Genomic DNA, 24,097 nt, shown 5'->3' on the forward strand with positions numbered 1-24,097 from the left:
GTAGCTAATTAATAGCACAAATATCGATATCCCTGCTGAGTCTGGCAATAAATTAATTATCAATCTCAGTTCACTGTGATGCTTTAACGTACGTCACATTCGCGTGGGGGAATGAAAAATGGAACGATCGATCGTCAAAACTGATATTTATTGGTATCCTAAATGATACGTAATGAATAAAGGTAGGTTGAGGAGAGGGGAGGGAGGGGGGTGTTAAATAAAATTTTAATGATCGATAGTACAACGATGACCAGGTTATAAATTATTCGGTTTTTATCGGTTTTCTGGGAGGGGGGAGGAAACTCGATACTATAATGTGGCAGCAAGTGCGGTGTTGGCCACACGAGATAGTAGAATCGTCGGTGTTTCAACCAACGATGCCAGTCGCTTACACGGATATCCGGGCATCCGGAAACCCGGCTAAAAGCACAAAGTGCGTGCAAGCCAGCTTCAAACCGATAGAATCTCCCGTGCTGCCTTTTGATATTCGATATCGAAGCGCATTGTCCCTTTGGACAAACTTTGCACAAAACTTGACCAATTTCTGAAAATTACGAGAGATTTTATCCTGCCGTCCATAACTCGGTCTTTCTGCAGGAACAAAAGTGACTTTCCGTATTTAACGAATATTTTTAAAAAGTTCGATTCTATTTCCATTTGACAAATCGAGGATCTCGGTTCGTAATTATTTAACGTTAACGAGTCGACCAATATGGCAATTAACGCGTTTCGTAGTTGACTGATTATAACGCCACATCCGGATGTCACTTTAGAGGGAATGTTTAGCATGGAGGGAAAAAGCAATTAAAGATCCATATGTGTAGCTGGCATAGTTTGTCGCGAGTAAAATGTTTGAAGCAACTGGAGAGACGACATAGTGGGAGGGGGTGAAACAGTATAATGGGGGTGGGAAGGGGGTAGAGGTTAGAGGGAAGAGAGGGGCGCTTGCGCGGATGAGACTGGGTCTGGCACCTGTGGACCTCATCGATCCGCAACCGGTTGGCGCGAACTAACCATACACGCTCCTACACTCTTTTACTTGCATCCTATATACATTTATACCTCACCATCAATCTCCTTTTTTCTCTTCGCCTTTCTTTCGCCCAATCACCTCCCCTCTTCTCCCCTTTCACACCTGACGATTTAACTTTTAAACCCTCATCCACTATTTCTTGATTAACAAATGCCTTCCCCCCCCCCCCCCCACTCCCTCCCACTCTCCACGTCATTCTTTCACAAGCAAACTTTCCTCGTTCGTTTCATAATTTTAAATCAAACATTTCACACTTTCCACACTCTGCAGTGAAATTTCAATAATTTTTGTATTTATCATTAATTTTATATATAAGTATATACAGTTATTTCTTATAGAAAAAAAATCATTTTCCTATAGATTTATTCCCTCATCTATACGTCTCTGAACTTTGGGTCTCTTTATCGAGATTAGAAATTCTCCGTGATATTACATGCGAATTTATCGGAAATGCATGTATCTACGGCTGAACGTGATATTTACACGACGATGGTTATAATCGCGCGGTTGGCAAATTTAACGCCAGCCGCGGAATGAAATTTTGCGAGAAACGCTATTTACGTGATTTAACACACTTGCGCTAATGTAAGAGAAAATATTACAGTTATTTATTAAGCAGTATGTTGCCACTGTGCGAGATGCTGGATTAAATATTGCTTTTTCACGAACGTTGACGTTCTCTCAGAATAATATTTGTCATCCGGTTAATAATTGCATTTTGATCCTCCCCTCGCAGCTCGTTAAAGCCCATTGTTTCATTGGTCATTAGGGTATAGCCTTGTGTACGCACATATATATATATATATTCAGCGAAGAATTCGATAGAGATTTGAGGAAAGAAATTTAGACGAGAGTAAAACAATGTTAAAGATGAAATTGGAACGTACGGAGAATCGAAAATGTGGCGATCAAGCGTAGGCTGATTCCAATTTGGCTGATAAAAGAATTGGACGAGGGAAAATTTCGGAGTTTTATTATCGTCGCAACTCGTGATCGGCATTTCCCCTTACTCAAGCTTTATGTAATCATTCCTCCGGAGTTTAGTCCCTGATATTTCGAATTCAGGCCAACTTCTCCTCATACGAAAGCTTACCTTGTATCATATAGGGTGACTCAAAAATTCTGTTATACTTGAATGTATTCAAAACCATACGCTTTTAAAAGAAGTAAAGTCATTACATAAGTACATTCATTTTTTAATAAGATATTTTAAACAGTGGTATATACATACGTTTGTTCATACGTGACATTACTAAGGTCAACTTTTTTTAAATTATAATTCCTTATATTTCAATTTGTGTTCTTGTAATGTATCGCGAGAGTTTTCCAGGGCCCTATATAATTTTGTCATTTCGTTCACTCGTTTAATGGATATTTCAAATTTAAATTATAAGTAGGTGAGCGACACTGTGCATGTGTGCGCAGAGAGTTCGTGTATACTACTTCAGAGTAACTAACACTTATATGGAATTTAAAATATAGAAGTATTTAAATGATCGACAGTGAATGAAATGATACATTGATTAGTGTTTGGAAGGCTCTTGAATTTAAGGTATATATGTAATTTAAAAAAAGTGATTACGTTTAATAAAAATTTGACCTTCATAACACCCCGCATAAGGTCAAGTACATACTTTGTTTAATTGATATTTTTTAAGTTTAAATGTATAAATATGACTTATTTCTTTCTGAAACTCACTATTTCCAAGGTATTCTTCGGTAACTGAACTTTTTTGCCACCCTTTATATATAGAAAGTCTAAGTTCTCGCACGGATTAAAGTGACCCACGTTTTAACGCGCCATTTTCTGCCAATCCGAATTCTCCATTAGTCTCCAGTAATTTGTCAGCGATCAAGCACACTTGCCGAGATTGTCCCAAAGGACCAGTCATTCGAGCCCCCATGAAATATTTACAGTTTCACTTCGACATCGTTCCAAATACCTAGGATTGGTGGAAATCATATTGTAAAAGATGTTTCGTATAATTGCGATAATCCGAGCTAACTTTATAATCAACAAGTTTCGTTACGTATATTTACATTTTTAATTTTGTAACAATTCTATACTAACAAGAGTTAAGTTGATTTTTTGCAGTCTGATGTAAATTTACAACGACAGTCATTGGCTATAAAGTAGTCCATAACTGTTGCTATAATTTTACAAACAGAAATTCTTTTTCAGTTTAATGTAAATTTACAACGACAGACATGATTTACAAAGTGGCCTATAACTGTTGTGTTATCATCTTACAAACAGTTATTCTTACGAAGTCCTATCTAAATTTACAACGACAGTCGTGGATTACGAAGTGGTTTATAACTGTTGCTGTAATATTACACTTATACTTTTGCATTATGCAATATTACCATAACAGTAGTACGTTACAAAGTGACCTATAACTGTGTTGTAATTTTACAAACAGTTACATCCATTCGCAGTTTAACATAAATTCACAACGACAAGCGTGCATGGATTACAAAGTGCAATTGTTGTTGTAATTTTATAAATAGTTATTCCTCTGCAGTCTATGCAATGTAACTTACAAAAATAGTCATGGATTACAAATGGATCCACGACTGTCGTAATTTTATCAAAAAATTTTAAAGGCGCCAAAGCAAAGAAAACGCGGAGGAAAGCTAGGCACGAGGTTGATAGATGAAAGCGAGCTAATTTTACGGAAAATAGATTAATCGTGTGTCGCCCTTGAGGAAACTTTTGAATTTCGTAGCGTCAATTGTCGAAGATGGGAAGATCTGGAGCAGTTGGAAATTCGCGCAGAATATTCCAAGGCATTTCGTGAATAAATGGATAAGGGAGTGGTGAGTAAATCGAATGGATCGGGACAGGGCCAACGTTCAATTGTCTAAACACACGTGAGATTTCTGCGATTTGACGTTGCGATATTTTCTATAGCGAACGTGGCTCGCGAAAAGTCACGTACAGGAAGTGATTCCAGTCGCAGAAGAGGAAATCGATGTCGCCTCGGTGCACTTGACTCTTTTCTCGACTGAAGGATCCCAGCTGCAATTCCTAACCCCCCCATTCATAAATTATAAATCAAGCCAAATAATTTTCTATGATAAATAAAATATGGTTTCAATTGAAGTGTTTGCTGCAAAAAGAACTTTGAACATTGGAGTATCTTATTTATACTTATTTTAAGATATATAGGTTTTGTATATCTATTCTTTTTTTGATGCAGCAAAGTTCCCAATAGTTGCTTAAAAAAATGAGCTTTCGAGCGAGGCTTTTCGCAATATTATATCGAATTAGCGAGGGAATTTTTAAGCTATGAATAATTTTTGCTACATGTTTTTCAGGACGTCCGCCAGATTTCCTGGCATTTGTTATCACGGTGCTAATGATGCTGCTGATGGCAGCTGGAGTAAAGAAGTCGTTGGTATTCAATAATGTACTGAACGCTATCAACTTAGCAGTCTGGGTGTTCGTAATGGCCGCTGGTATGTTTTACGTAGACTCGAACAATTGGGCCGAACACAAGGGCTTTCTCCCCTTTGGCTGGAGCGGGGTAAGTTATTCCTTCGAACACATTGTTATGTTATATAACCACTTTATTTTTAATTGATCAATAAGCCATAACTAAAAAAATCTCCACCGAAAAGTTTTCATGACAAGGAATTTATTCATTCATGGAATTATTATTATTCCTATATTTTGTTTTATATACGTTTGTCGATTAGAATATTGGAAAACGAGAGAAATATTGAGCAAAATGTAATTACAATTACAATATAAAAACACTTCAATCACGCTATAATTTAAAATTGAAAAAACAAAATTTAGAATGGGAAATATGTGGATCCTTCTAGGAATGCGTTAGCTGAAATATTTTCTTCGATTACTTACCCCTTTTTTCATTTCCACTATAAATCCTAATTGAATATTAGAATACAATTTTTTTTTAATAATAATTTCTGCAGGATCGAATCTGTGAGTTTTATCGCGATTGGTGTAAACGGCGTGGTTTTGATGAAAAGGGAAAAATTCTTGGCAGGCGGAAAATGACGCGTTTGGTCGAGGAAATACGTCGAGGCGAATAGGCGCGGTTCACGAGGAAACAAAAGAAAACTTGTTGCACTGGATTCTCCTCCGGGCTTGTGGGACGAGAAAGCTACTGCTCGATTTGTGCAAAGGCTTAGAGAATTGAGGGGAAGGAAAATTTCGAGCCGATGACAAGTGGAAACGAGTGACCGAGAAGCCACAGCAACGAAAAGATAAATGCCTAGGACAAAGGGGAGAAACTTGAGTGAACAGGATAGGAAATGAGAAAATGTAGCATGAAGGAATGTTCCAATATTTACATACAGGAAATCAGGCAGACTTCCCAAAGGGACGTCATCAAAAAAAGAAAATATTCAAATAAATTTTCTCCATTTAAATAACTAATATTGTCTATCATAAAATGACTTTTCATTATTTTCATGGACATTGTTCGTAGCTTTTTTAATTAACCACAAATATATTCTCCCTTTCCAATACTTTTTTCATTGCTTCGACCATAACTCGTTGTTTAATTGGAAAATCCTGAAAATTACTTTATAAATAACATCTATGATAAAAATATGTGAAAATTAAATCTATAACGTAGTAAAATCGATAATGTTATGAAAAATTACAATCATTATGTGAATTTCTAAGAATCCTTGGTTCATGCTAAGATATAATTTTTAAAAGCTTGTATAGTATATTTAAAACTCTGAGAAAACTCTGAAAATATTGCTTCGACTTTAATGTACAAAAAATGGTTATCATTCCGAGATAGAATAATTTTTACTGGTTCCTCCTTGATATAAATAATTTTGATAAAATAGAAGCAAAATAATCGCTTTCCCCTTGAATCGTATTCCGGATGGCAGAAATTGGTCAGCGTTTCGGGGATTGGAGCAATGATTCATTTCAAGGTATTATCGATTAACCGTCATTGGTAATGCAATGTGTAATAATTTAAAATTGCTTATTAACCCTGTTAAAGATGTGGTGAATCTGCTATCCAGATTTCAGTGAAAACTAATGTTCGAGTGTAATATTCTTTGTAGCCAGAATAAAACGTGGAAGGGCTTAATTGTGAAATGGGGAAAAAAGAAATAGTCGAATTTAGGTCAGTGTTGCAATCAGGAGAGCTTGGTGTCACGATGGATGGGCTTGAAGAGAAAATGAATAGCAGCGTCAGAAACGGCTGCTCTGCGTATTTATTACGCTGCGTCTAGAATATTTCTGCTTATGGCACCCTTCTCTTTTTTCCTCCGCCCATTTATTTTTCTTAGCCTCAACACCCGAAGCACACCCCTTGGACAACAAAAATCAGCCTATCGAAAATTATTAATCGCGTAAAAAAAATTGAATTAAAAAATATGGTATATAACGAAAGAAATCAGTTAAAAATATTATCTCCAGCCACCCTCTATTTTTATTTATCGTTGCTATACAGTTTAATTATTTTGTTTATTCATTCGCGTAGCAATTATACTTGACTATCCCTGAGTTTTAATTACATCATTGAACGTATCTTTTTCCAGTTGTAAAATCCAATGCTTTATTTGCTAACTTATCCACTGGCGTCGTGTGTATACCTTCCCTTCCCTTCTTCCTGTACCATTTAGTTTAATACACAACTGCCACTCCATGCGTTGTTCAACAGAGTCAAAATCGTACATAGCAATAAAGCTATCTTGTAACTATCCATGCACACGAATCTGTAATTAAAGCTAATTGAAAATTTAAAAGGACCATTGTCTGTCGACATGTGTATTATTAAAAATAATGTGAAACAACGAAAAGCCTGATAATCAGAAGTCAATACTGGCGTGGAAAATCTACTCGAGTACATTTAATGTTTATTTTCTTCAAGAAGGAGCAAGAAAGCCTTCGGTGGCTTGGTAATTAGTTATTTTCAAGCAAGGAATTATTTTTTTTCTACAAAATTTCACGTGTTACTAAACACTAATTAATGCACTACCCAGATCCCCTCTTCATTTGCATTTCTTTATTTACCTCCGAGTTTGTTCCACAAAACTTAATGTTTCCTGCTCAATCTCGTTGCAGTTTTCGTGGACAATCGTGGTAATTTTTTTGCACGAAACTCTGACCCTTGTAATCTGTTCACTCACGTATCTTCCCTCTACGTTGTAATCATGACTTTAACTCTATAATTTGCTATCACGATCGATGTTCCAGGGTTTCGTTCCAAAAGTGATAAGAATCGATTTACCTTTTCAAAGGCCCTGCACCTTATCGTATTTCGTCAAAATTCATCCCTCTCAATTTGACATAAATTAAATTAAAGTTCCAATTTCACTACTCGTCCAACACTATCATTCTTGGACCATCAAAACCTAGATTAATTTTATTTCTCAAAATTATAATTAATTGGTGGAGATTTTATTTACTCACTCGTAACGTGTTGTGATAATTATACGAGAAATGTTCATTAATTTCTTGCAGGTTTTCACTGGAGCAGCAACGTGTTTCTATGCATTCATCGGATTTGATATTATTGCGACAACTGGCGAGGAAGCAACAAATCCGAAAAGAAGCATTCCCCTGGCCATTGTTTCTTCGTTGGTTATTATTCTCATAGCTTATGTCACCAGTAGCATGATCTTGACTCTTATTGGTGAGTGAATCCAATTTAGCTGTGCAGCGCTATTTGCTCTCACGTAAAAATTCGCCCAAAATACGACCTCGCCAAATATTTTTATTACTTTTTCTCCACAAGTGTTTCCCTTTTTTATAAAAAAATATCCCTGTAAATTTCTTTGCTCCTATCTACGAAATCGTTCCTATTTATCTCTCTCGACAGAAATTAAATCTATAACTTAACTATAAAAAGCTAGAAAAAAATAAATAATAATAACATGGAATTAAAACAATGAAGAAGGATAGTATCAAGAGCCTCGTTTGTCACAGCAGATTATTTATATCTGAACGATATTGTGTGACCTTAACCTGACCTGTACGATTCACATTTTCGATTAAATTGCACCTTGCAGGTGACATCATAAAAGTATTGATATACTAAAATAAGCGTTAATGCGTTTAAATAAATATCTCGTTAGGAATACGTATACAGGGTGTCTCATAATCAGTAATTTTTCTTTAATGAATCAACAAATGATAGAATTTGGAGAAGAAAATTCATTTTGCATTTTTTCCTATTATCAATCAGTTATATATTATTAGATGAATAATTCGACCAATCAGATGATTCTCTTGAAATTCGTTCAATGCCAGCATAAGTCACTGCTCCCAATAAAGTTTTTAATTTTTATACATATACAATCGTTAAATCAAGTTCCATATCCATTTAAAAGAACTCCCTCTATAGAATTTTATCTACCATTCATTTTCCTGAAAATTTCTGTTCCTTAAAAATGTAGTTCCGTACGATGAGGTGGATCAGGATTCTGCGTTGGTCGAGATGTTTGGTCAGGTCGGAGCCAACAAGTGCAAGTACATCGTAGCTGTTGGTGCACTCGCTGGCCTGACTGTCTCCATGTTCGGCAGCATGTTCCCAATGCCTAGGATAGTCTACGCCATGGCTCAGGATGGCCTCATTTTCCGGTAACTTTTCACAATTTGTCACCTCGCACTTTTTTTTATGAAAGTCAATCCCTGCATGAAGAATGTTGCTAATTTGTCTCGTGTGCTTGCAGGACTCTGAGCCAAGTCTGGCCTGCAACAGGTACTCCAGCACTAGCAACCCTAACTTCCGGTTTGGCTGCAGCTTTTGCAGCTCTCCTCATCCAGTTGGAAGTTTTGGTGGAAATGATGTCGATCGGTAAGAACTTCCTAGCTAACGATATAAATGCACACAGAAAAGAAATGCTTTTGTTGAAGAAAACAACTTATACCAGAATAGTGGAAATTAACAATATATGTAGTCAAGTTTATATAACAAACGATTGATTCACTTAAGTAAAAATTATTTCATTCACATTCTTTTCTTACTACAAAGGAAGAGCATGTATGTATAGTTCTTGGCAAAAAACGTTGCTTGGAATATTCGTTATGTATTATATATAGAGCGTCCATGTAACTCTTATAAAACCGATAAATTTATACGGAAAAGATCATTTTAAGAATAAAATTCTTATACTATTGTTTCATCAAGTACTTAATTAAAAAGTTATCAAGGGTTAAAAATTTCTTATTTAGAAACTTTGACGCTTATCCGATAGGAGAAAAAAGTCTCGAAGCAAAGAATTTTTAATTCTTTAAAACTTTTTTATTAAAGACTGGATAGAGAAGCAGTATAAAAATGTATTTTATGAATTTGTCAGTTTTGCATGAGTTAACTTGTCAATTTGTTCGGATACAAGCGAGCGTATAAACAAAAATTTGATTTTAGTAAACATTCGAAGCAATTGTTTATCTATATAAAATTGTGCTCTCTTTCATAGTAATTTTTAAACATCCAGAATTTACCAATGTTCGAAGTTTATATAAATGTTTTTCGAGTGTGCTGAACAATTTGACAGCATAGTTTAAATTTCAGGGACCCTTTTGGCGTACACTTTGGTCTCCACTTGCGTATTGATTCTAAGATACCAACCACACTCGACGAATCTCGTGGAACTTCTACCGCAAAGTTTGAGAACGCCTTGTCGTTCTCCAACGAAGGAAATTCAAGGAAATGGTCAGGTGGCCTATGGCAAGGAACTAAGACCCGATCAACTAACGACGGCACTGAATTCCGTCCAGGCAGCCCAATCCGAACTCGCCGCACCGAACAATGGACAACGCGTAATGGTAAAAACCATCAAGACAATTTTTTTTTCACTTTCTTCTAAAAAAAAAACTTGCAATTTTCATTCTTATCAACAAATACGCTTACCACAAACTTTCGTCGGGTTATATCATGCTGTAAAAAGCAATCCGAAAGTTTACTTTTGAACCTACGAAACTTCAGTTACGCTCTAACACTCGATCCACAAACAGCCTTTCTTAATCCTATTTTCATAAAGTCATTCGTGCCTGATCAACCTAAAATCATCCTTTTTTCCGTAATGGTACACTGAGAAAAAAATTATATCATACAAATAAATGTTTTTTTAGAACAGTGACAGTGAAATATTTATTAGATAACAATACAATAGGTTCATTAAATTTGAATGGATTAAAATTTCCTTTTATTCCATCAGCCGACAAAAATTTTTTTTAAATCAAATTATTATTATTCTCCATCAAAGTTTCTTTCAATAATTCCATGCTGAACCCTCGAGTATTCGAGAAACGAATGGATAAGTTTTATGGTCCGTTCGTTTCTGTGAGGATATTTCACAATTGTAAAGTTGATTGAAAGTTTTAATGATGGAACTCGATGGATCGCAATTTTGAATTTTAGGTACGACGAGTGAGAAGAGCGAACAGCTCATCGCCAGATTCGGATGACACTTATGGAGGTGAGGAGGATGAGATTGGTTTGGGGAAGGATGATCAGTATTTGGTGAGCGACAGGACGGAGAACAAATTTTACGGAAGTGTACATGCTGCTGCAGCTGCCTCGAGTTGTGGTAGTACACACCAATACCCAGGAAACACACCAATCATAGGGCCACCTTTAAATTACCTGCAACGTCGATTACAGGTAACCCAATCTTTTCACGATTCGTTCCAAGAAAGCAGAGAAATACCGAAACCTCGAATCACCCTGGAAAATGATAAGGTCGATTAATCATCGTTCGAGCATTAAACTTCCAACTGTCCTTATCAGTACACTACATATAAATTCGATAAGACGTTATTTAAAACTCGTCAAATTTGAAGCCTCCATTTAATCATCGTTTGTTCCCGTTTTTATACTCTGCTTATGCACAGCCACGTTGATGTAACATTTTTCTTATAGCTATATGTCCATTTTTGCAGGCAGCGCAGTATCTTTGTCCAGCAATTTTTCCATGGGTTGATCGAGGACCAGCTACGGAAGCTTCTGGTCGTTACGTCATGAAAATGGTCGGCATCCTTTATCTACTTATTGTCATTTTTGATCTGATCATCGTTTGTGGCATGGGTAAGTTGACCAAAGATACTTCTTCGATATTTAAAGTTATTATCCTAATAAATATCTATTATACGAGAAAAAGGAATGTTATTTTTGTTTTTGAAGATACATAAAGAAGTATATTCGGAGGTTTTTTAGAGTATATTTTAATGATTAAAATGACTCTTCAAAAGATAAAATTTTCAAGAAAAAAACTAAATTTAAACAAACACGAAAACATATATAGGTAATAAAATGACACCCAAAGCTAATAAATGTTAAAATATATTGTTTTTAAATCGTACTGCAACTATACTTGGTGTATCAGCATTATTTATTCAATTATAAAGCAAGATTTTGTTTGTCTCATATTTAAAACATGTCCGACTAGTACAGTAGATATCCGCTAGGAGAAGTACCCAAGCCACTTTAACAGTCTCGCACTATAAAATCCCAGACAGAATATTGCCTTTACCAAACTGTGCGATTGCAGGTAACATGGGAACCTTCACGACTATTTTATTATTCGCATTCCTCTTCGCCATTATTGGAGTGTTACTCGCTATCAGCAGGAAGCCTCAGAACAGGTCGGTATGCAAATCAGAAACTGTACAAAAAACATTAGATAATTATACCAGAGCCGAAATTATGAATATCCTCCAGTCTGTAATAAAAAAAATATATATATATATAATCATAAACGAATTAAACAATCGATATATCAACAACGTTGAGAACCAATGGTCAAATTTCTGTTCTGAAGGAACACGTTGATGTTCATGACTCCCGGCTTGCCTTTCGTGCCAGCTATCGCCGTCACCGTCAATATTTACCTGATCTTCAAACTCAGCATCCTAACCTTGGTCAGATTTACGATATGGATGACTCTTGGTAAGTGCGACGAGTTTTTTGTAAGAAAACAAGCAAACAAAGTTTATCTAAAATATGCACTTGAAAATAATGATAATCATTCTTTCTCCATCCGACAATTTTCAGGGTTCATAATGTACTTCCGGTACGGCATAAAGCACAGCAGTTTGGAGGAGGGCAACGAGGAGAATCCGGATGACGTAGTGGGAGACGGTACGGTTGGTAATATCGAATTGACGGTAACCGATCATCACAGGCAGCAGGCGCAAAGACAACACCAGACGTCGTACGCGTCACCAGATCGCAGCATCTACGAGAGTCAGCAGCTGGACGCCTTCGGGCAGCCAGTCTTCGGCAGCACCGCTTTCGTAGAGCCCTCGTCGAGTCAGCAAGGTCAACCGCAACAGCCACAGCAACAACAACAACAAAAATCCGCCACTAGAGCCCTATTCGTCCCCCAAGACAGCTTCCCCACATGGGACGATTGAGCTGATATCCAGCACGAACGAACCTAATTATATACATAGTTTATAAATATTTGCCTGATTAATCATCCGACCATTATCCAATCCAGGATCGCGTCGGACATTCGCCGGTGAGAATCGACCTTACGGAGATCGCACAATTTACAAATTTCTCAGTGTCATCTCTTTCTTATATCTTTTCCTGTAGGGCAACCAAAACAACACCAAATATTATAAATCAACTTGTTCGGAGATTCAGCAGAAATGCTGTTCTCCTTTTCGCTAGAGTCCAACTTCACGCGAAAGGAATTACGCGAAGTGAGTGAAAAAGTTGATATAAGAAAGTTGGATTGGGACAGTGAGCGATCTCCTTGGGGTCAAAGTTGTTGACTACTATTTGGGACGAACGTAGGAAATAATTTTGCGGCAATACTTGATATCTTAGTGTAAAAAACTTCGTTGAATTGGGGGAGGGGGGTAAGGGGGCTTGCGCATGCATCGCGCATGGAAATAGCAACGAAACGGTCTGGTTAGAGAATAAACACGAAATTCGAGCAAATATATGAGATGGGATATGCGATATAGTGTAAAAGTTTGAAAAGACCATTACCATTATAATAGTATAAGACGAAACTTGTGTTTTCCAAGAGAGCATTTTAATTGCTAAATAAGTTCAAACTTAGTCAGTGCGATGTTTGAGATTATAAGAGAGAGAGAGAGAGAGAGTGAGGATCCTTTCGAGCAAGAATGAGAGTATACGAAAGCGTGTGCGAGTGAGAAAAAAAATTATCTTGCCTAAATCTAGTCTTTCCCAAATGAATTTTAATCTAAAAAAAAAAAAATATATTGTAATCCTATACCTAAGCGTACTATAATACTTAACTACGTCTTACCTCGAGTTAAATCATTTTCTCTATTAATTTACACACAGTTTGTATAAATCCCCTAGAATTTAAGGGCGTGATGCCTCTCGTTGGAAGTGTGGAAGTTAGTGTATTAGAGAGTGAAAAGAAGGGGGGGGGGAGTAGAGCAGTGAGTGTCTCATTTCGCATATGTATATAATCCTTGGTGTTTCGAATGAAATTATTTGTCCTGGTAAATTCGCTATTTGCGCTTGTCTGTCCGTTAGTAAGAATCGTACGCAATTATAGCGAGGCGAGAATATAAGTACGAATTTTCGCGTTTTTCGCGTATACTTCGCGTCTGAAATTTTCGATAAAATGCACAGCCCAAAGTTTATAGTTTCTACGTGTAGCGGGCACGTCCTTTAGAGAGACGAATGAGAAAAATTATTCACGAAAGTGACTCTGATCAGAATTGTTTATCGAAACTCCAGCGAGTCTCATTCATGGTTCGATAGACGATTCGTCGGAAAAACCTTATTCCACCTGAAATTAGTACACGAGCTAGAGGCAACGCACAATCGTTCAATCTATAGTCAATTTTTGAATGAAAATGAAAGATCAGTGAGTTGGAAGATTTTTGTCGAAAATCAGACAATTTTTCGAGCCATTCTAATATTTACTCGTGATTCGTCATTTTTCGTGCGAATAGCGCCGATTCGGTGGATTTTTCTAGAAATTCCATTTCTTTCATGGCGCTTCTACAATCTTTCAACGAATGAAATTGCTAATTAAGCTTTCTTCTTTCTTAACGTGGAAAAGTTTAAGTTTTTCGTTTCGAGTACAGCGCCTTAAATTCTTAGATAGATCGTTTATAGCGTCCTCTTTCATACTCTCTTAGCTGCAATCGACTCGCCTATTCCAACCAAACTATTCGAGGAAAATCGAACGTAGGAAAAATATTGTCGAGCGTATTTCGAACGAGGAAGTAGAAAACTCGCGAAGGTCATCGAGTATTCGATCGGATTAGAAATCGCGAGCTGCTAGTCGAACTTGATTATTTTCCGAGTTTCGATTCCTAGAATTCTTTAGCACACATCCTTTCCTATATATTACAGTAGTATACCTAACGTGACCATACGTTTCGTTGCCAACGGGATATCCTGTCTTTAGACAGATTTTTTAGCTGTCCCCAAATATACACAGACTCATGACCCAAACCTGTCCCGTTTATAAAAATTTTGAAACATAAACAAAAATTCATGGTAACTACATGATAGAGCCTTAGAGCTAATAACACAAGTAAACAAAAAAAAATAGGTATCGTAATTTCTCGTTTTGAGAAATAGAAATAAATGATCACTTTTTAAATGTACCCCACGTGACCACACGTCCCATTACAAAAGGGACAATTCCACGTTTATGTAACTTGCCCAAGATTCAGAAATTAGAAAAACAAAGTAAAACATAAACAAAAACCAATGAAAGCCATCTAATAACGTCTAAAGCAAAATATACAATCGAAAGTTCCGTTTTAAAAATAACTGGTCACGTTATATATACCATAATACACAATTGAACAGTCCAAAACATGTTTGCCCTCTTAATGGAATAAACCCAAAGAGAAGCACGCTTCTCTCATGAAACCATTCCATTCTATTCGCGAGAACTTTCAGCAAATTTCACAACGATAAACTATATACATATATATAAATACATGGTTACTGTAAATTGAGCTGGATCGTTTGCCACATGGCAAAAATTCCGAGAAGCGTTTCAGGGCTGATGATAGACTGATCGTTGGGAAATGAGAGAAGAGGAGAATTTCCTGTTTACCTTAGAAACGATTTTCCGCAATGTTTCACGTCGAGATCGGTTTCCTCCAACTGTCCGGTATCGATTTCTCGATTTAGATGGATAGAGATAGATCACTATATAGACTAGCGTTTGATCGCAAGGAGAATCCAGGAAGTGACAGATACAGGGGATTGGTGAGCGAGCACCTCAAGCTTGTGTTAATCGATTTTCCTGATTCGCGTTTACCGATCGGTGATACATTTACATATCAATGTGCGACGCTTTTTTCGCAGTAATCGCTGGGAGAGAGGAATTAGAGGGGGAGGGATTTAATAAGAGGAAGAAAGGAAGAAATTAGGGAGAGGAAATGTGTGTACGTATATGTGTCTGCCTGTGTGTGTGTGTGTGTGTGTGTGGGCTGGAGAGAAAGAACTATATACATATATTTATCTTGAATTTTTAAAACGTATGCGTTGGGAGCTGTTAATATACGTTGTTATTGAAAGTTTTATGAACACTTTAACCATAGCTATTGTTACATCCCTAAAGTCTATATACCGTACATAACCCTAATATTATTATGATTTCTCGCCCCACCCCTGTAACCTGAGGTCGTCGTAACTAAGTATACATCGGGCTCTCGACGAAGCTATATCTATACTATATATATATAGTATATATAATCCTGCTATCGTATTATTAACACGAAATAACATTTTCCGATAGAAAACTCTTTTCAAACTCTCCTACTCGCGTATTAAAGAATAATCTGAAAATCTATTTTAAAATTTGTATAATTTTTCTTATTAAACTTTACACATATTTTTCCTACGAAGATAATCTACAATACCAACCAAATTTTATCAAAACATTTTAATGAAACAGAAATATCGAAGCAGAATCATATCAAATAGGAAAACATATCTATAAAGTGCAAAATGTGTCCAAATTAATGTACTGATAAAAAGAATAATTTTGAAATATTTAAATCTCTTCGTACACAAATAGAGAGTTTCTAAAACGATTCGTCGTCTACTTTCGGTTGACTGATTGCAAGTGTTAATAATACGGGAGCAGGCTTAATTTAGATTAGATCGTCGTCCGTTATTTGATTAAGGAGTTTAATGATCACAGACGGTTATAGACTGCCACTGTCACCGATGTGGGAACCGAGGCTGAAAGTTTTACGCGAGAGAAAAATCTACTAGATTTTTTCGACCTTTGCCTTTTTAGTTAGTCTTTCAAATTTTTAGATAGGAGAAATGGCCTATATATCTCGATAATGGCTGCGCTTGCAGGATGATCCGAAAACGGCCGAGACCAAAATTTCAAATCAATATATACAGGGTGTTTCTTAAATTGATGCAAACCTGAAAACCCTAAACAAAAGGCCCAATTTTCAGAAGAAAACTCTTATAAAATTATTTAATATTGACAGTATTTACCGAGTTACGTAACAATGTGTTTAAGCCAAGAGGCTGCATCAATTGTTATACAACTTGGTAAATACTTTAAAATATTCAGAAATTTTATAAGATTTGCCTTCTCAAAATTGACTTTTCCATTTGAGGATTTCTAGTTGATATTAACTTAAGAAACACCCTGTACGTATATATTATATAAATATAAATATATATCGTCCGTCTTACAGCGATTCGTTCTTTTCGCCAAAGCAGCACACGATTCAATCCACGTGGCTCCTTCACGATTTTCAAGTTTTGCCCTATCTCGGAGCATTCTGTACACGCTACGCTAATATATTTTTCAGTCGCGATTGTTATCGGTAGCTGCGATTCACTGCGGGGATTATCTTCCAAAACGGAGAGAGAGAGAGAGAGAGATGGTATGCGTGTTTCTGTATGTGTGTGTAAGGGATGGATTGGGGGGATAGAAAGCGAATAAATCTACTCGAGCAAGCAGAAAAAATAATTCTACTTTAGTAAAGTATAACAAATAATATAATATATATTTTACTCGAGTCTCTCCGTTAAGAAAGTTCAATGGAAGGAACGAATATTGAAAAAAACCTACAAGAGAAAATAAACATTGTATAAATAATCGAGAATTACCAAGAAAGAACGGTTAAAAACTCTGAGAAGTATACAATATATATTATCATGTATAGATACGATTATACATAAAATATATTTTATCGTAGCAAAAATTCCAAGTAAAATTGGTTGAGTTTGGAGATTCGACAAGATTGAACGAGATTGTCGGAAAGAGCATTGGTGTTCAGTCGAAGCGAGAAATCTCGTTTTGCTGGGCAAAATAGTCAAGGTGAAAACCCGAATGTTTTCTCGGTGAATGGCGTTAATTATTCATTTAACAAAATCGTATAATTGTCTTGTGTATTGTATGGGGCAGAAGGTGAGATAAATTGGTAGCGAAAATTTTCTAGAATGGAAAAGAGAACACGAAATGAAGGGAGGAGGGGGGGGGGGGGGAGTGAAGGAATGAGTGACAAGTACGAATCGTATACTTAATTTCTCTCGGGGCAGTCGAGTCGAGGGCACTCGAGATATCTGGGGAAGATACCTGTGCATCAGGACGACAGAATTTTCCATGTAATATAATATACCCTTACGTAACTACGTTGTTTAATATTGATAAGGATCAAAAATAAAAATGATTATTCAAAAATTACTTTCTCTGTACTTTTTTGAAAAACCTATCAATAATTTCCTATCTTTAATATTTTTCAGCAGCGCTCGATCCATTTCGATCAAACAAAATCAAAGCTCTGCAGCAATAATTGCGATCAAACGGAGGTACGAAGCGTTGTGGTCGTTTTTGAATTTATTTCCATACAGATATATGTTTATATTGCGAGGTTCGTGAATTTTAAAGAAGGAGGGAAACGCTGTTGGAATTCGTCGGTGCTTATTCAGACTGAAAATGCGCGATGACCAATACCTGACGAGTGTATATAGAGATGGTAAGGGGAGAGGGGAGAGGGGGGGGGGGAAGGAAAAATAAGAAGAAAAGGCGAAGTGGAGGAAGAGGATTGTGTTGGGATATGTGCTATCATGCATTGGCCAGTGGATACGCGTAAAAGTCAAGAGAGGAAATGTCAAGGCTCGCGTTGGACGCCGGAGGCGCGATCTTTCTTTCTTTCTAGAATCGTCGCGCTTTCTGATCGTTCCCGACCACACGCACACGCGACTCTTTTATACACTGTCAATAAACTCCTCTCCTGTTACCAAAGACACTTGAACAAATCCTATTCATGCCATTCCCCGAAGCCATTGTTTACTTTTCCATCACAACTTTCCCTATATTAATAATAATTTTTCCAGTCTAGTCTTCAAAATCAAAGATAAATTTCTTATCTATTACGAAATTTCGTTTAAACATTATTTTTCAGAGATTTTATTTATATAGGTTGTCGAGGGAGACATTTACACGCTTTGACGAAGAAATTTTGTCAGAATGAGTGTAGAAAAAATATCCTATTTTATTATAAAAAACAAAGCATTTTTTTTCATGAATTTTTGAAAGATTTCGTTTGAAAAGGGACGTCGAGATTTGTACACGCTTTGATGAATGAATTTTTGAGAATGAAGCGACGGACGTGAAAAAGCTGGTCGAGTGCGAGAGAGATTAAGAGGAAGGGGAGGAAGGAGGAAGATGACACAGATGAGTTCTTGCGAAGCGAACCACGAAGGTAATAAAAGCTCGAAAGGATAGTAACCATCTCGTAGTCTTCATTTGGATATCAAGGAGGAAAGATCTGTTTCGTTCTGTGTTTGTTCATCGAGATAGAATGGCAGCCTCCTGTACATTTTTTCATCTTCTAATCGCCTGTTTTGTTTTCGTCGCTGCAACACGTCAGTACATTTTTGTTTTTCCAAAAATCACCAACTTATAATCTTTCAGCAGTAATCTTTAAAAATCCAACCTTCTTCATAATATTTCTAAAATTATATACGATTAATACGAACTAACGTAAAATTGTTCTTCTGCAACAAAATTAATAATAATAGAATAATCAATAAACAATTAAAGTAATTTTCAAAAATAATCTTTAGATAAAATCGTTGTTCTTTTTTTAAAGTTCGAGAGTAACAGAAGATTAAAGTGGAACAAGTACGATAATAAATCGTGTCAGATAATACGTATTTGCAGTTTTCACCACTAAAATTTTAACGTTTCGTAATTTGGGATTTTCAAGTGGCATTGGTTGGAAGACTTGGAAGTCTTACACGAAGGAGAGAGAATTGCGTAAGCCGCGCACCGGTTCCTCCTTGCTAATGCATGCGATATCTTCGCGGAGGTCATATCGAACGTTCAGACCCACCGAAACTTTCCCTCCTCGTTCATTCTCTATAATTACGACCGGTTTCTCATCCCCGCCAATCATATTTTATATACGCGACGCGTATTAATTATTTGATGTGTCCAAACACTTGCTACTAAATACTAACAGCATCCGCTATAAAAGGAATCACACGCCTCTACTGATTTCCCAAAAATCCAGTAATTAACGCACGGATTAATAAATTGCATAATATATGCAAAGGGACAGTTTAACGCAAAAGCTTGGTACACGATTGTATTATTGTACAATATAAAAGAATAACATATATCTGCACCAGACATTTGATCATGAAAAGCGATATTTAAATTATTGGTAATATTTATTTAATTGCTATAGCAATACGTGTCATCTGTTAATTTATAATTTATCGTCTCATTGGTGGAAGCAATTTACTAATGCTTTAAAGAATGTTAGTTATTATTTAAACTTTTTTGTTCAATTTCGTGTTTATTTCTTTTATATTTCTTCATCATTCGACGATATAAATGTAACAAAGTCAAGTTACTGTGATCCATTACACATCTAGATCTATATTAATGGTAAGCTTAATACGAGACTAAGTGCAAGAAGATTTTCGTTGCACGCGTGTGCACACCTTTCAATCCTTTATTGTTTTGAATGCAAACGAAGAATTTAAAACGCTTTGCCCAACGCCATAAAATCGCTATGTAATTTTGTGCCTATAATAATTTGATTTCCCATACGAGATGTCTGGCATTGAAAGAAGAAGAATTTCGTTAAAACCGGTTTCAAAGTTCTTCATCATGGGTGACACGAAAGCGCATCTATCAAGCGCGAGACGCGTTATCGTTGTTGCGTAAAAAGAATTTCAATTCACTCGCGCTTTAGTCCACCTTGTTTATAAATATTTCTTCGTACTACAGTTCTCCGCACCATGAGGCAATTTGCCCTAAGGCATCGAAGAAACTTATAAACAAATTTCTCGGATCTAACCTTCATGCAAATTAATATAGACGCGATATAAAAGCTTTTTGAAAAAATATATTAATTAATATCAAACACGAATATTCACATGAGGAAAATTATTTTTCAGCCGCCGATCAATATCAAAGGTATTCCAAAAATGTTTTCTTCGATAACCACTTGGGTGGTGGCCACCAGGTAGCACGACAAACGTCTTCCGGTTCGTGTCCGGAGAAAAATGGACGATTTCCGGTTCCATCACAGTGCGATGCCTACATCGAGTGTATCGACGGAGTTCCGGAAGAAAAGCTCTGCCCCGAAGGTCTTCTCTTCAATCCGGAAGCTAGATTTAATTACCCTTGCGGATATCCAATAGATGTCAATTGCGAAGGCAGATCTCAAAGACGTAATTATTTATTTCATTAATGATCATCGTTAGTTCATTATAATTTATCTAATAGACATTAATTATCGATTTTATGCCGTTCTGCAGAAGCTGCACAGCCCACCAATGAGTGTCCTCATCAGTATGGATATTTCAAGGTTGGGGATCATCAAAACTGTGGTCAATTCATGAATTGTGCAGATGGCAGAGGTTATATTTTCGACTGTCCCGAAGGCTTAGCTTTCAACTCGGAGACGTACAGGTGTGACTGGCCTGATCTGGTACCAGATTGTGACGCTGAAGGTAAGTTTCAGAGTTAAACACATTATAGTTTATTTTTTTATTTTTGAAAAAAATATACATAAATAATTGTTTAACCCACAGCATTCCTCGGCTTCCGCTGCCCCGAGATGAAAGACAGCTTCTACCTCCCCGGAGAGATCAGATTCTACCGCAGCGCTCATGACTGTCAGCATTATTATATTTGTGTTAATAATAGGCCAAGATTGCAAAGCTGTGGCGAAGGAAATGCTTTTAACGAACTCATCAATGCCTGCGATGCTGCGAAAAATGTCACAGGATGGTATAAGAAAGCTTTATTTTGCTATTTTTGTTATTAAATCGTAAAGATTACAGTGTAATCTTTTTACAGTTATAATGGATTCAATAATTATATATTTAATTATATTTATTTCTTTCAGCGCCGTACCGGAAAGTCCAGAAATCAGCGACACCAGAGGACAGCCCATTCAACTTTTCTAGTATTTTTTTTTGTATGTTTATTGGATAGAAAATAATAAATAACAAAAAAATTTAAGACATTCGATTTTTTCTATTATTCCGCACACTTTTAGCAAAATATAAATTTAATTCTTAAGAATGGTATGGCTTGGGTAGAAAAGAAGACTAAAAGATTTATGACGTCACGCATTCGCGTATACCAAGCTATATAAGAAAACATGTATAAGCTGTAAAGCGTTGCAATGCCATACTTTAGTGCACTCAAGAATAGCCACGTGACGTCATACATCAAGCGTATGTCTCTACGTCTATTCCCTTTCTCTATTCAAGCCCTATCTTAAATGTAATTTTTAAAAGCTGCTATTTTTCGAGGTTATTCGCGATGGTATATTTTTATGGTATATAGATAATAGGAAAAGTTTAGCATGTGTATGGAAACCCGAGCTAACCATGTCGACAGTATAAAGGGTTTTTATGACCTATCTATAATAAACAGTACAAAGCGGTAACGGTAAAAGGCGGGATTCCGCATTGAATTCTGACTAACTACCCTTTGTAATACAGGTAATAGCTGAGTCAGATTAGAAGCATCAAATTCCCACCATTTTCACTCGTACAAAACAAAATTGCATTTGTGTTAGCTTATTATAGACTACAGGTCGTTACAGTTAGAAAACTGAGAAATTCGAAAGCGGCTCCTGATTGGTCATCTTTGAAAAGCTTGAGTGCGTAACTGTTTGGCGTTAGACTGCAGAAGCTACCTGTACATGTGTATGTTTATTGGCCAGCGCCTTTTCCCTCCATATCCAAAGTTTATGGATCGCTACGCAATCTATAATATTTAAAAATTTGACTATAAAAGTATCAAACCGTGAATAGTGACATCACTCATAATTAGTGCAGCGTCATAGTTGTCGGTCAGTCAGTGCAGTTAGTCTCAAGAGTTTATCAACTACAAGTATACAGTGCACACAGTAATTATATTAAAATTAAGTTATCTTAGTAACAACGGAAGCTAAATTACAGAAGATGAATAAATTAGCAAAGTTAATAAGTGAAATTAGTGAAAACATACAGAATGAACAAGCTGAAGTTGAAATCGGTGAAACGCAATTAAGAAATCCAAATGTTTATGACATTAATTATATACAAGTAAATGAAATAACTACAACAAGCTCGACCTCGATAGATTTATCTTCGCCGTATGAAGAGGCAAATTGGAGTATTCGTGATGAAGATATTTGTTGGAATATGGAAAGTGCTATTGACAAGGAGACCGATAGAACAGATGACTCTTTTGCTTCTTTTAATGGTGAAAACAGAATATTGAGGAAAAGAAGGTCAAAAAATTGGGAAGATTTAGATTACAGTACTGATGAAGATGAGATATCAGAAGATACTGAAGATATAAAGCTTGAACACGAAGAACAAACAAAATTGGCGGGAGATTTTGAAGATCCGGTGGAAGTTCGTAGGTTAATGGTAAAAATCTGGATAATTATTCATTCTAAAAAATATATATACAACAACTACTTTTGTATTATAAAATACATTTTATTTTTCAGCTGAAAAGGTTACACGTTTTTCAAAAAAGAATTACGGATCTACTGAGTAAAATAGAAGAAATGGAAAAGATGGATATAGATTGATAACAATTATGTAAATAATTTAGATATCTTTATATAAAGTTTAATCGAGATTCCAATAAATAAAAATTGGAGTTATAGTTTCTGGAAAATGAAGAGCAAATTATACCAGAACCAATTATTTCATTATTTTAATAATGTACAAATAAAACAAAAAATTGTAAATATTTTATATAAATATAATTGCATATTATTAAATATTTCATTAAGTGTAAATTGTTTATTATGCATATTAAAATTAAAATTTATGTATACTTAATAGTCATAAATTATATTTAGAGAACAGTAATATGCCAAATACATAATAATTATATAGTATTTAATTGTGCTTGAAACGATCGTTATTCTTCCCTCTATTAATTATAACAATAAACATTTTCATTAATATTTAATTTAAAACTTTTATTATAATATTACAGTTTAACAGCTTTTACCAATTACAAGGTTATTTACACAAATCCTAAACTGTTCAAACACTAAAGATTTAAAAAGCTCGAAGTAGTTTATCATTCAGTCGTATTGAAATATTTTCGCGTCTTCCTGTATATAATATCGAGTGTTGTGAACTCATGAGTATTTAATCTCCCTACAATACCTCCCTAAGGAAACTAATCTCGCACATACGCCTTGTTGCCTTCGCTCGAATGAGCCGACCACTCCGTTTCAAAACCTACTAATACAGCCGCGTATAAAGAACTTTAACCGGGATCTGTACGCTTCGATGCACGTGGGTGAAAATGAGAACCGTATTGTATTTTTGGACCTCTCAGTTTTTCGCATTTCTCTGATTCGACTATTCGATTAATTCCCAATGAAAAAGCCTTTTCGTTTAGCCGAGCCGCTAGAGAAGAATACCGACTAATGGCTTCTCGTTTTCATCATATGCATGCGCATTCCAATAAATTTATGATCCAGTAAATAAATGTTTATTAAGAATATTAATTTTTCTAAAAGGTTATATTTGGAAAAAATAAGTTTCTTTCAAATATAAGCTAAGAAAACGCTTGGTCCAAATGTATAAATACATATTTATTTTACAGAGAAGAATTCTAATTTCTTTCTGTAAATTTTCA

General features: G+C 35.8%; 2 protein-coding genes across 2 annotated transcripts in view; both read left to right on the forward strand.

The window, feature by feature from the left end:
- The window catches only part of LOC136785818 (solute carrier family 7 member 14), a 73,087-nt gene extending 55,471 nt beyond the window's left edge, over positions 1-17,616 (forward strand). The window contains exons 5-14 of the mRNA XM_066747099.1: positions 4,355-4,563; positions 7,497-7,668; positions 8,432-8,615; positions 8,708-8,832; positions 9,550-9,803; positions 10,399-10,641; positions 10,920-11,064; positions 11,528-11,621; positions 11,798-11,925; positions 12,031-17,616. Coding sequence (XP_066603196.1) covers positions 4,355-4,563; positions 7,497-7,668; positions 8,432-8,615; positions 8,708-8,832; positions 9,550-9,803; positions 10,399-10,641; positions 10,920-11,064; positions 11,528-11,621; positions 11,798-11,925; positions 12,031-12,392 — 1,916 coding nt within the window. The 3' untranslated portion in view covers positions 12,393-17,616. The remainder of the gene's footprint in view (positions 1-4,354; positions 4,564-7,496; positions 7,669-8,431; positions 8,616-8,707; positions 8,833-9,549; positions 9,804-10,398; positions 10,642-10,919; positions 11,065-11,527; positions 11,622-11,797; positions 11,926-12,030) is intronic.
- Positions 17,617-18,718: 1,102 nt separating this feature from the next.
- On the forward strand, positions 18,719-21,456 carry LOC136785771 (protein obstructor-E-like). Its single transcript, XM_066747024.1, has 5 exons — positions 18,719-18,837; positions 20,383-20,658; positions 20,746-20,940; positions 21,022-21,220; positions 21,339-21,456. The coding sequence occupies exons 1-5, from the start codon at positions 18,774-18,776 to the stop codon at positions 21,397-21,399; spliced, it is 795 nt and encodes a 264-aa protein (XP_066603121.1). The 5' UTR covers positions 18,719-18,773; the 3' UTR covers positions 21,400-21,456.
- The last annotated feature ends 2,641 nt before the right edge of the window (positions 21,457-24,097 follow it).

Source organism: Prorops nasuta, unplaced genomic scaffold (genome assembly GCF_024137725.1).
Source record: "Prorops nasuta isolate Cenicafe-Biocafe unplaced genomic scaffold, Cenicafe_Pnas_1.2 PNAS00003, whole genome shotgun sequence".
Classification (NCBI taxonomy): Eukaryota; Metazoa; Arthropoda; class Insecta; order Hymenoptera; family Bethylidae; genus Prorops; species Prorops nasuta.